Source organism: Cryptosporidium ryanae (genome assembly GCF_009792415.1).
Source record: "Cryptosporidium ryanae isolate 45019 chromosome Unknown contig_43, whole genome shotgun sequence".
Lineage (NCBI taxonomy): Eukaryota > Apicomplexa > Conoidasida > Eucoccidiorida > Cryptosporidiidae > Cryptosporidium > Cryptosporidium ryanae.
The window spans coordinates 241,504-254,604 of NW_027125526.1; the positions used below are offsets into that span (position 1 = coordinate 241,504).

At 36.6% G+C, this 13,101-nt stretch overlaps 5 protein-coding genes across 5 annotated transcripts; 4 read left to right on the top strand and 1 right to left on the bottom strand.

Moving 5' to 3' along the window:
• Positions 1-247: 247 nt before the first annotated feature.
• On the top strand, positions 248-778 carry FG386_002465 (uncharacterized protein; the record flags this gene model as incomplete). The annotated part of the gene is made up of 1 exon (XM_067341827.1): positions 248-778. One exon carries the CDS (start codon positions 248-250, stop codon positions 776-778), a length of 531 nt encoding a protein of 176 aa, XP_067197935.1.
• An 898-nt stretch (positions 779-1,676) lies between these two features.
• On the top strand, positions 1,677-2,897 carry FG386_002467 (uncharacterized protein; the record flags this gene model as incomplete). Its single annotated transcript, XM_067341829.1, has 1 exon — positions 1,677-2,897. The coding sequence occupies one exon, from the start codon at positions 1,677-1,679 to the stop codon at positions 2,895-2,897; it is 1,221 nt and encodes a 406-aa protein (XP_067197937.1).
• Positions 2,898-3,411: 514 nt separating this feature from the next.
• FG386_002468 (UDP N-acetylglucosamine transporter-like nucleotide sugar transporter) lies at positions 3,412-4,713 on the top strand (the record flags this gene model as incomplete). Its single annotated transcript, XM_067341830.1, has 1 exon — positions 3,412-4,713. The coding sequence occupies one exon, from the start codon at positions 3,412-3,414 to the stop codon at positions 4,711-4,713; it is 1,302 nt and encodes a 433-aa protein (XP_067197938.1).
• Positions 4,714-5,687: 974 nt separating this feature from the next.
• On the top strand, positions 5,688-6,926 carry FG386_002469 (UDP N-acetylglucosamine transporter-like nucleotide sugar transporter; the record flags this gene model as incomplete). The annotated part of the gene is made up of 1 exon (XM_067341831.1): positions 5,688-6,926. One exon carries the CDS (start codon positions 5,688-5,690, stop codon positions 6,924-6,926), a length of 1,239 nt encoding a protein of 412 aa, XP_067197939.1.
• A 972-nt stretch (positions 6,927-7,898) lies between these two features.
• On the bottom strand, positions 7,899-12,290 carry FG386_002470 (MgtA; the record flags this gene model as incomplete). Its single annotated transcript, XM_067341832.1, has 1 exon — positions 7,899-12,290. One exon carries the CDS (start codon positions 12,288-12,290, stop codon positions 7,899-7,901), a length of 4,392 nt encoding a protein of 1,463 aa, XP_067197940.1.
• Between the last annotated feature and the right edge of the window lie 811 nt (positions 12,291-13,101).

The window sequence follows — 13,101 nt, forward strand, 5'->3', positions numbered from 1 at the left end:
TCGTTTTGTTTTAACTAATTTTTAATTTTGTGTTCTTCTACGGGGTATAATACAACACGGCGCCAAGTTATGTCAACTAAAAATGCAATTAGCTGCACCCTGGCTCGCACATGTTTTTTTTTCAAACTATTCTTGTATTCAAGTTTTCAAAGGTTAATAAAATTGAAGGTATATTAAGCATTCAATTTAATCTGACAGTTATTGAAGGAAATTAAAGTGATAGTAAGTTCACGAAAATAAGGCTGAAATGTCTGATGGAAACATAACGGAGTCCAGAAAGGTGGAGATATTAGATTCCAAACATGGTGGCTCTGGAGTTATCTCGGAGGACAAAAAAGTAGACTCACGAGAAAGTGGATGCTCTAACTGGAACACGAGATGTTGTTGCACTTCTAGAATGAAGTTTGAAGATGTAGATGTGAGTCCAGAGGATGAAACAGAAGAAGTTAGAGATGAAAACGAGGCTAGTCAGGACTTAATCGAAGATATAGCTAATGTATTCACAGGATACAGAAGAGAGAGCGTTTTCAACGCAATTTCTGAATTTGAGAAAAAACTTTTAACTTTAGGCATGGCAGAAGAGGAGAGTGCCAATGAGGAGAGTGATTCGGAAAAGAGTGATTTAGATTCTGCTCTCAGAAGACGTTCAGAATTTGTTCAAAGACCTTTAGTTGTAAGCAATATGGGAATAAGAAGAGCCACGGCTCCTCAGGCCATGAAAAAGGAGGTTGCTGCACGTTTAGATATATTTGTTAACGAAGAAACCACTGAGGAATAATTTATTTGGCTATATACATATTCTTTATCAAGTTTAATGTAAATAGTGCAACTTCAACGAGTAAATTTTATGCCTTTTATTTGTATAATAAAGGTTTAATCTCAATATGTCTAAATTTCAACCCCGAAGTAGGATGTTACTTCATCCAAAATCGCATTCATGATATCATTTTTTACATGAAAAAGGCTTGCGTGCATGTATGCATGCATAAATTCTGCAAATTAGTGTTTCTAATTTTTGATTACTAGAATTTTTTAAAGCAATAGCGTAACATTATTCACTATTTGTTTTTTGCATCTGCAAATGTTAGTGTACTACTGTCTTTTTTCTTCTTAGACACTCAATTGCCGTAATATTATGCTCGGAGGGATGGAAGATGGATAAATAAAAAAAGGGAACGTGGTGCGTTACTTAAGTTGATATTCACTAAGCATAACTTGTTCACTTGGCCTGGAAAAGAAAACTTAGCGTTTTTGGTTTGCTACAGGGACTCGTATATACAAGATAAACATTTGCGTCTGGCGAACGAAGGAACATGCAGAAGAGGACGAGTTGAGATGAATGTTTTCAATTCAAACCTTTGGCTTCAGATTTGAAATGACTCCCATTTAATTATGAATGAAGGCCTCGAGACTTGAGTGAAGATTTAAAATACAAGGTTAGAAGGGAACAACAAAAAAAAAGCAGGAGGAAGTTGGAAAGAGATGTAAGCCGATAAAAGGTTCACCTTGCAAATCTTTTCAAGGAAGAATATTATTTCAAATTAAGCTAGTTTAGTAAAAAGAGTTGCGAGTAACTTGTCAAAAAGGAAAATATTCGGTGGCGCTGAAATGTCACTTTTCTTTTTGGTTTATTTAGAGCAATAAACATAATGTAGAGTAGGAGAAATTTGGCCTTTATGAACATTCACATATTGGCAAAATTGGTGTTTTTTGCTATATTTAATGTGTTTTATAGTGCTTATCGTGAAAATTATGTTACATCTACAAGGTTAATTTTACTTTCATTAATAAAGTTGGGGAATAAGACCTCTGACAATCAATTTAAAGAATGCTTGGAGGGTAATAATACAAGGAATGATGAATACGATATAGGCGTGTTGTGGATATATCCACTGGTTAGTTTGGAAATAAAGTATCAACGTTTAAGAATAGAGAGTGAAATGTTTCATTCTAGAACGGTTTACCGGAGGATATTAGTGGCAAAGGGAATGAAGGAATCAAGGGTGCATCCAGAGGATGTTCTTTGTTTTAACACCAGTTTTGTTTCTGGGGACAGAGTGAACTTTGGGGAAATGGTAGGGACTGTTTATTATTTTAGAAACAAAAAAAGCGAAGATTTAGTTTCCTCTTGTAAAGGTATAATCGGATCTATTCAGACACCGGGATATCACGGTTTCGAGGAGGTTTTATTTATAATCAACTGTGATTCTCCCACTTTTGGCAGTTTTGGGGTATATAGTCAAAGGGTTCTTCCGGATTTAAACGGGAGTGAGAGGGCATTAGGCAGTTCGCGTTATGGGAGTTTTGAAAACTTAGGTACTGAGGGAAAGAGGAACAAGTGTTCCAGGTTTGAAAACAAATATGAAGTTAAAAACGATTTGGAACGCGAAGAGGGTATTATTATAAATTCAGAGAAAGATGTTGGGAAGACTAGGTATGGAGTAAATAAGGAATATAGTGAAATTATCAGGGACATACCGGAGATTGACATTACACAGAGCATTTACGAATATAGAAACACAGACTCAAGTTTCCCTCATCAAAGGGATGATTTGTTTCTACATTCCGATTTTGATATGAAAAACAAGAATTTGGACAGTAAGATGCGCATTCGCGAAAATAAAGAAGCAGAGCATTTTGAGAATAGAGGAACGCGAGATAATTTTAGAAAAACGAATCTGAACGCAAATTCAAATTTGTCAAGTCCGTTTCTCACACAAGGAAGCATCGGTTCCAGGGTCGAATTACCTAAGCTTAAAGAGGAAAACGAGAAATTGTTTAATGGCCTTCCATGGTTTTTCAAGATATACATCCCCATATTTGTGTTGGCAATAATTGTGTTTATTGCGAGAATTAATGACTCATCAAGTATAACTGCTCTCTGTTTATCTGAATAGGTGTGAAAAATTAAGTTGTTCGTTGAGAAAGTAACGTCTAATGTGGGTGATACATGTCAAATTTAATCGGGATAACATGTTTGGGAGAGGGAGCTAACTGCAGTTTTTTGTCGATTTTGTGTTTCGTAAAGAAAAAGCCCAAGACCTCAATCAAGTTGCACAAGCAAAATTTAACTAGCAATAAAATTGAATAGTTACCGCGCCTGACCAGTAGAGGTACGTTGGCGCCCAGAATTGCAATTTAGTGCGTAATATGTAGTTATAAATAGTAAAATTTTAACTAAAAGTAATAAATATAGTAAAAGTGAGGGTAGGTAACATATTAATCAGATATAGCTAACTGGATATTCTATTAAATTCCTACATGTCTTAGTTGACTTATAATGTAACATAGGAAGAAAAGTATTTGAAAACAAAGGTGTAAAAATATTGAAATAAAAAATATATATGTAAATAGCAAACGTATTAACTGTATGAGAATTGTTGTATAGACACATCTGAGTTCCACATAATAATGAGACAGAAAAAATGTTCTTTGAATTTAAATAGTGGACTTGAATCTCAGTCAAATTTCGGAGCTGCTAAGAATTTAATTAATGAATCTCCTTTATTGCAAGAACAAAAAAAAAAATTATTCCTGATAAGGGACAATGGAGTTACTACTCCCACTTTGGAGTTGTTTTACAGTACATTAGTGGTTCCCTTGCGTTACATATCACTGTTGTTGTTGGTTTTAAAGACAGTTTTTGTAGTGTTATGTACAAGAATGAGTTTCAGATTTCCAGCTAAAGACGGACTTGTTTTCATTCCATCAGTTGCTGTTGTAATTGCTGAATTAATTAAACTTTCAGTCTCACTAATAATGATATTTATTTTAACGGCTAATAAGGATATTAAAAAGTTTCCAAGAGCCCTTTATAAGGAATTGGTGGCAGATAAAAATGGAAATTTGCTTATTCTTATTCCAGGAGTCTTGTTTCTACTTCAAAACAATCTTTTATATTTCTCTTTAAAGAGACTTCCTGCAGCTTTGTACCAGGTGTTGTATCAACTCAAGATACTAATTACAAGTTATTTCAGTGTTATTATTCTAAAAAGGAAACTGAGCATTACTCGTTGGTTTGCTTGCATATTATTGGTTTTTGGCGTCGTTCTTATACCTAAGAAACCTAATTCAACACAGGGATCTATTTCGGGAACTTATGAATTCATTATAGGTTTGGTGGCCGCAATGTTCTCATCATTCAATTCTGGGTTGGGAGCCGTTATTTTAGAGAAAGTAATAAAGGGTTCCGACGAGAGACTTAGGAATGGGGCTGACTTTCAAACGACAGTTTGGGGCAGAAACACCATTCTTGCATTGGTGGGAGTAATTCTTGGAACTCCTCTGGCCTATTTTACTTCGCGAGACAAAATAATTGCTAACGGGATTTTTCAGGGATTTTCGCCTTTTGTTCTTTTAGTTATTCTTTTAAATGCAGGGACTGGATTTGTAGTTGTTGCAGTATTAAAGTACGCAGATGGGATTTTAAAGTGTTTTTGTAATGCTCTTTCAATCATAATAGTTACCTTGTGCTCTTGGTTGCTTATTGGTGACACAAAAATGTCTATGCAGTTTGCAATTGCTGCTGTTATTGTTGTATTTGCTGTTTTGATTTACTCACTGGACAAGGCTATTTCGGCCAATTACATTGTGGAAATGACTAGAAATCTACCCGGAAAATTTTTTAATAAAAATAGATCGGACGAAACACACAAGGATGGTCCATCCTTAATGGCTGAGGTCGAACCGTTGATATCTAAGAATAAAGTTTAGATTACCTTATATTTTTGTTTCTCACTCAGCTGGTGACTGTTCCTTGTTTTAATGATAGGGTGGGGCAGAACTTATTTTAGTCACACTCTTACCATTATTTGTTATTATTTAATGTTTGTTTAAATTTTTAATTATTTCACCTCATTTCATGTTTAACACTTTTAATCAATGTGAAGTTTATTGTACAACCAGATAAGAACAACACAAGGGCGAGGCGAGGCGAGGCGCAGATGTATATGTTCTTTGAATTTAGCTGTATATACTTATATATCGAATAGTCTATATATACAATATATATATATGTATATGTGTGTGTGTGTGTGGCAGTTGTGATGGTTTTATCTTCACCTCCTGCTTATCGTTCTCTGTTATTGTAACTCACTGCTATCTGCACATTTGCGAATTATACTACTGCCAAGTAATTAATTGTATATAATAAACCAAAAACAGGCGCCACAACCTGGCTTTATAATTTTTTCTCTTTTCAATTAACTACTAATAGTAATAAGAGGATTTGACCAGTTTTGTGTATTTGTCATATACGGAACAGTTCCATGAGTATCGTTGAACTGGACGGTTCCAACATAGCAGTGCTGGCCTCAGCCCTCTTCTAAATGCAGCGGGAATTGATTATTGTACGTGCCTATGTTAATGTATACCTTTTAGTTGATGCTTTCTCCTCTTGAGCTTTTGTGTTGTTTGTACTCGTATTTACAACTTTTTCACTGTTTTCTCAATCGCTCTTCACCTGGTATGATCCATAATATAAATTCTTGGCGCCACATATCGGGACGATGTGGGTATTAAAATCATTATCTATCAATGAACCATTATTTTTTGATACCTGGCTTATTTCTTTCCTTCCCGGGCTCGTAAATAACTTTTTTTTTATAGCAAGGAACAGCTTCAGAGAGTTTGAGACAGAAGTAATGTGTTTTTGACGTTGAAAGAGAGATATTAGTATGGAAGCGAAAATGAGCGAGAATTCAGAAAGAGAAAGGGGAGAAAAGACGAGGTTGCTTGGAGGTAAAACTGGAGGGAGAATTTTTGAGGTGTATTATTCAAATGAGGCGTACTATTTGGGTGCATTTTGGAGAAAATACAACTTTCAGATGCGTTATTTTACGTTATTTTTGATGGCAGTGCAGTGCATTTGTGTTGTATTATGTATGAAGCTGAGTGTAAGTTACCCGGCGAGCGATGGGAAACAATACTTAACGCCAGTTGCTGTTGTTTTATGCGAGATATTGAAGTTTCTGACTTGTATGTTGGTGATTTTCCGAATTTCGGGAGGAAATTCGCTTAGGGAGTATATGCGAGCTTTAAATGGGGAGCTAACGTATGATATAAAGGGAAACCTGTTGGTTTGCATTCCGGGATTGCTTTTTCTTTTCCAGAACAACCTAACGTATGTAGCTCTTGAAAGACTTCCCGTTTCAGTATATCAGGTAACAGCTCAGTTAAAGGTTTTAACAACAGCTGTATTCAGCGTTCTCTTGTTAAAAAGAAGACTGGGCACAACAAGGTGGATAGGATGCATTATGCTTTTTGTTGGGGTTTTACTTGTGCAAAAGTCATCCGGAAAGAACAATGTAAATAAATTTGATTACATTCAATTTACCATTGGCTTTCTGGCCTCTGTAACTTGTTCAATTACGTCTGGACTCGGATCTGTTATTATTGAAAAAGTGGTTAAGGATTCGGATAGAGAGGATCTGCTGCAAGAGAAAGCTGCGGTCAACGATGTTGAAAGTAATTATTGCGTTTCAAACGGAGGAAAAGTTGTATATAAATCTACGGTGTGGGGAAGGAACATTATACTTTCTTTAATTGGTATATTTGGTGGTATTCCGGTTGCTTGGTTCTCGTCCAAGGACAAAATAATTAAAGACGGAATTTTCCAGGGCTTTTCTAAGCTGGTTGTACTGGTTATTTTTTTAAATGCTTTTGGGGGTTTTATAGTTATGGGGGTTTTAAAATACTCGGACAGCATTATGAAATGTTTTTTTAATGCCTTAACAATTATACTCATAACGATTATTTCATGGGTTTTCATCGGTGATAGCACACCTTCTGTTAAGTTCTTCATCGCAGCTACCATTGTTATTATTTCTATTAACATATACACTATGAACAAAGTTATTCCGGACAGTATTTATTATAAGCTCAAATCTGCTCTTGGTTTTAAACAGAGGGAGACAGTGGCTGACTAAATAACCGGAGTGTTGCACAGGACAGCTTTACTGTGTTACCATTATGTGTGTTGGCTCTTGGAACTTATGGTTGTTTGAAACGGAATTTCCTTTAAAATTATTTTTATCGGCTTAATTTTTCGTAATTTTTATTTTTAGAGGCGGCATGTCCTTATGTGTATAGCCATTTTGCGATCTCCTCCCGATTGGTTTATATGGCCTGCTCTGGCTTGTAATGTTGCCACTTAGTGGGAAGAGGTAGAGAGAAGATTCCGATCTCTATGTTTCTTCTCCTTTGTTCCCTTCTCCAGGCGATGGAATTCAATGGATAGTCTCTTCCTAGTAGTAATGAAAGTCGCAATTACTGGAAAAGCACGAATAAAAACTAACTGTACCTATTAATCGTACTAATACTATGCACACACGTACATATATACTCTAAGTGAACTACTTGCACTTGAGGATACTTTATTGCTGTTACATTTTTAAGTTAGAAACATCCGATATTGCTTGTAACTACAAGTAACTTATTCATGCAACTTATGTCCGATAGTTTTAGTTTCAACTTATATTAGTTTATAATTTGCACAATTAATTGGCATTAATTCGTAGTTTTTGCTTCGCTTCTGGCTTGTTTAGCACTAAAATTTTAAAGCCGTGTGTGAGCAGGAAACCCGGTATTTCAGTTATTCTAATTGTGTATCTAGAGACTCGATTTAAGTTAAAATCCCAGGGTCGTGCAAATAAGCAAGTCAAGGGGCTGTTGCCAAATGGCAAATAGTGATAAACTACAGTTTATCACATATTAAAGAGGCGAGAATAACCGGGAACACGAGAGTTGGGTGGGAATAACACACAACAAATACCCGAAGTCGCAGATAAATGAATTATATAGTGGCAAGTATAACTAACTGTAAAAAGCATTCACAATTTTTAGCCTTGTGCACGGCTAGTCTTACAATAAACATGTTTCTAGAAAACACACAAGTTCGATTAAGAACCCAAAAGCCTTTTTGAAATAGCTATCCTTTTAACGATAACGGTGTATAGCATGTTTAGTGAGAAAAACAAAAAACACCAAAAGGTAAGCTCAAGTTTCCATTCAAAAGGGAACACATTATGCTTATATTGACCATAAAAAGGTGACGACGTGTTGAACAAGGTCGTAAATCCTTTCAAAGACACTTCATCGTCGCAGTTTATTCTGAAAATGCAGCTTAAAATGCATGGTTTTGTCCAAATTAAAAATAATATAAAGGAATTCATACTCAAGTTCCAAATAAGAAAGTAAACGCTCATCCTCATGTCTATTATAGACAGACATCTTGTCCAAATCGACCAAAATTGATTAACCAACTGGAATGCAATGTAACACCACGACGACGCCGATTCGAAGTTGTCCTGCTTTACATACCAAAGATGAGTTGGAAACAGCCTGTTGTGGTCATAGCTTGAACTCATTCCGTTCTTAGGAAGCATGTAATTCGTTAATCTATATAACACAGTGATATAACCAGAAACCGAGATAGCCAGGGAAACAAAGGTCGATGTGTATATTAAGTGATTGCCATACCAAACTGGGATTGTGTATAGTTTACCATACAACGATGAAAACAGGTTCTTTTCGTAACTCGAAATCTTTTTGCCTAAAACTCGAGAGTAACAATCAGCCTCCTCCATAACATTAATCTTGAAGTTGTTCAAATTCCCTTCGTTATTTAATAAAGAGTGACGGGAGTCTTCCGAATTAGTTGCGTTGCCTTCTTTGCTCTCAGCTACCTTGCTTTCATTCGGGGTTGAAAGTGAGAACAACAAGAGTGGGAAAAGCGTACAAAACACGTCAATGAATAGCCAAGACATTGCGGGTATAATTGCATGCGAATTCCAGAGCAAAATTGATTTGCAGGAAACGAAAAAAGTTCCGAGATTGATAATGTGGATATATTTGGAGACCAGTATGAAAACAACTCCTCTTGTCTCTAATATGAGTTTTATGACAGATTCAAGTCCGTTTTCGCTGTCCACTTTAGCTATAAAGGGGGCCAATGCCAAATTGTGGGTGTTTTTGCTATACAAGTCATAGTCTTTTATCCCGATATCAGTCTTTTGGTTATTGTCCTCATCTGCATCATTAACGTTGGACAGCATGAGTCCCACGTTTGCCTTTTGCAGTGCGACAACATCATTGTGTCCGTCACCTACAAAAAAAACAGTTCTTCCGATACTTTCAAACAAAGACACCACTTTTCCTTTATATTCTGGAGTGAACCTGGAGAATATCACAGTGTTTTCCAACAATTTGGAGAACACCTTGCGATTCTTGTCCAAAACGTCGTTTTTTGCCTTGTCCCTGGTGTCCTTCCTGTCTGTATCGCAAAGACTCGCGTTTAAGAACTCAATAAAAACTCTGAAGGCACAGATGTTAATTGCTATTCTCGAATTTTCGTCCAGTACGGAGTCGGGTATCAAGTCTAATATTGAGTGCGAGGTTAAATTTAAAACAACATTTCTGTCGATTATCTCTTTTTTGCCCTGTGAAACGAACTCCCAAACTAGATTTTGATTGTCATCTACACTGCATGAAACGAGGTTATCGTTAATTGTTCCGAGCTCCTTTGAAATTAATACCGCAGAATTCATGTTGTCGCCGGTTATAATTGGACAGTGAAAGTTTCCCCTGAGTAGGGTTTGCATTATCTCTCTTGATTCTTTTCTAATTGGAGAAAAAAGTTCAACTATTCCCAGAGGAATGAATCGATACGAGTTAATGAATGATTTTTGTTTTCCTTTGTGCAGCAGCTCCTCCTCCTTAATTTTGGAGGTGGAAGTCACCAGGGTGTCGTCGTTCAAAGGAATGTAGCAAAAACCAAGGACATAAGAGCCGGAAATCTGATTTGCAACAATGTTGTTGGACCATGCTTTAAAGCCAGATTTACTCTTCGCAGAACATTGCCTTTTGTCAAAGAAGTTAACTTCGCATTCCAGATCACTATTGTTGCCTCTCCGGGTGCGATTCTCCTTTTCGTGAAATCCGTCTATCAGCTCCGTGATGTTCTCAACCGCTCCCTTGACAAATATGAAGGACGCAGACCTAACTGAAAAATTGTGGGAGTCCTTCGTTTCCGAGTAAATAAAGTACCTCCTGACAAATACAGACTGTAATCTAAGATCCTCGTCAAATGGATACCTTTTTACAATCTCGATTGCGCCATAGGCCGCTGAAATGTGTTCTATTGAGCGAAAGGAGGAAATCTTGTTTGAAAGGCCGTAAAGGTCTTTTAATTCGCACACGAACTTATCCTTGTTGTGGTCAGGAACCACGAAGACTCTTTCGGAGTTGCACGCGAAGACCTTGCATCCAAAGTAACCTGAATTGCTGAATAAACAAAGCTCTAGCTTCGAACCTGACGGTTTAAATGCACTTAGACCGTTTTCGAAGTCCTGGAAAACCAAGTTATTGCAAGTGGCCATTGCTGCGTTGAATACGGCCTTTTCGTCGTTTAGTAGATGAAACAAATCGCTGCTGAAAGCGTTATTTGAGTTTGTGAATGAAAAGGACTCTACGCCGTCTTTGGGATTTGTTTTCGGGTAAATATGGACTTTGTATATATTAAATCCTGGCATGGTCAAAGTGCCGGTTTTATCAAAACAAACGGTATCTACAAGCTTAAGTTTTCCAAACTTGCAGGGATTAGCAGATACAATGTCTTTCTCTATGAGTCTTTTAATAGAGGAATTGTACGAAAATGACATGCTTGTGGTCGTCCAGAAAGGAAGCATGTAGATGACGGTTGAAAAAATGAAAAAAATGGAACCGATCTCGAATGAAAGCAAATATGCGTCAAGAAAGGCGATGAATAGACCAAAGAAGAAACAAACAACCCATAGTGGTTCCGTTTTGATGTTCCAACTACCTGTTCTTGATGAGCCCTTGAAGGAGTCATTCGGACTCGTCTGTCCTTCAAAAGGAGAGTCGAGGTTTATGAATGGGTGAATGTTTAGACTGTTTGTGCAGAAGATATTATTCAGAGTGACAGAGGCTGTTCTGACTACAATAGCTAGGGCCGGAGTAGATGACGAAACCTCAATAACTTGGCTGCCTTCAAAAACTTTGCTTTGGCCATTAAAGTTGTGGTTCACTTGAGTTAATTCCGAAAGACTAAACAAAGAGCCATTCGCAGTCTTGCTTTGTGGTATTGCCTCACCTGTCAAGCATGACCCATCGACAACGATGCTTCCGGTTAGCAATACTAGGTCCGCTGGAACCCTCATAGATTTATCTATAAAAATAATAACACCTGGACAAAGCTCTTTTGAACGAGTAAGTGAACTTTTCAAATTTGTTTTGCTAGTGTTTAAATACAGTGGGTTAAATTGTTCGTCAAAAGATTTATACAAGACATTGTCGTGGTACCTTGAAGTTTTTTGTGTCTCTATATGACTTCTTCTCCTCCTGATTATAGACCAAAAAATAGAGTAAAAAGTGAGGGTTGACCAACACAAGGGCCAAACAATAAACGAGTAAAAGATTGAGTCCAACAAAGCCATTAGTCTTATTATGTTAATAGGCTGTTTTAATTCGCGAATTATTAAGTTGAACGTGGATATTTCTGGAAATTCTAACGTATTTGAACCAACAAACTCAAGAATTGACCTTCTCTCTTCTTCATTCAGTGGCTCAATAGTCAAATGGCCCTCGTTGAGTTTCATATTTAACCTGCATGTTAATTTCTTCATTAAGTATTCCCTTGACCAAACAAATTTACCATCCGTCCACCAGTACCTTTCGCCTTTATATTCAAAGTAACGCGAAAACTGCAAACCAAAAAAGTCAACGTGTTTGGGACCGTTGTTTACTTTGCAAATTATTGAAGCGTTATGAGAACTACCTGAAAAAAACTCTTTTATAACGCGAGTTATTTTTCTGTTTAAAACACCTCTTTTTTGCAAAGAAACGAATGTACACTCTGAAAGGCTCGTTGGGAAAAGAAATATAACGTCAAATGAACCATATATTTTCAGGGAACAACGGTGAAATAGTACACAAAAAACGATAGTTAACAGGCTTTTTGCATATATTCTAACCCCAATTTCCCAATTAAGCTCTTTTTCGATGGTAGAAACATAAGATCCCAAAAACATCATTGAAACATAAAAGAAGTGAAATGTATACGGAAAAATAACAAACACAATCATATCGAGTCTCTTCAATATTTCACCATATATCGATTTTTTATATCCTCTTATTACATAAGATCCTAAATCGTTATTTATCTCCTTGTTCCTTTTGTATCTCCTCAAAACAATAAGCAATATGTGACCAACCAGCACTATTAATATAAAAAACAAATGACATCTTTGTAGCAGTCTTATTTCTTCAAACATATTGGCATCTCAATAAATCTTTTTTCCTTTTGCTCCCGCCATTGTCTTTGTGACAATTCATTAATTGCCCGACCAAATTGGCAGTTTAAGCAGTTTGGCGCCAACCTCTAATACCCTGCTTTGTTATTGAAACATACAGAGCTTCAAAAACTGTGTTTTGCGAGTATGGCTGCTCCTTTTTAAAATAAATCCCACTTGTTCATGCTTATCTGTAAAGCGAGCGAGACCAGGTGTAGACGGGAGCGATTAGTTAGTTTAGTTGTTCGGTTTTTGCTACTGGAGCGGAGGATACTTTGATTTAAGAGGGGGGTCTTTGTACACCACGCGCGTTTAACCACACATTTGGCGTGTATTCAGGCGAAAAGGAATTCGGTCATTAACACAAGAATAAGGGTTGATGCAAATACATTCGACTCTAAAGTCCCAGTAAATATGTTTGGACGATTTTTTTCTTTAAAAAACAAATCCTAGCTTGTGCGACAGTTAAAAAAGGTTTAAATTGACATTTTACTTTCCTTCATTACTAATTAATCTCTACTTTGTTTAGTTTCAAAAGAACAACGCAAATAAACTACACTGTTTGCTTCACGTAACAAGCGAACCAACATAATTTGTTTTGTTCCTTTCGGATTACTACTGTGAATGTACTAAATTGCCTAAGATAGAGGAAATGTCGTCGGTGTTTCCATTGCTTTTAGGCAGTTTATGGGGGAAATAACCTTGCAGTTCGCAGCGGTGTTTTTTTATTTTCATACACCGTTTAAAAAGGAGAATAGCAAACAGCAGTATTGTGTGTTTGAGCGTTTGTTTC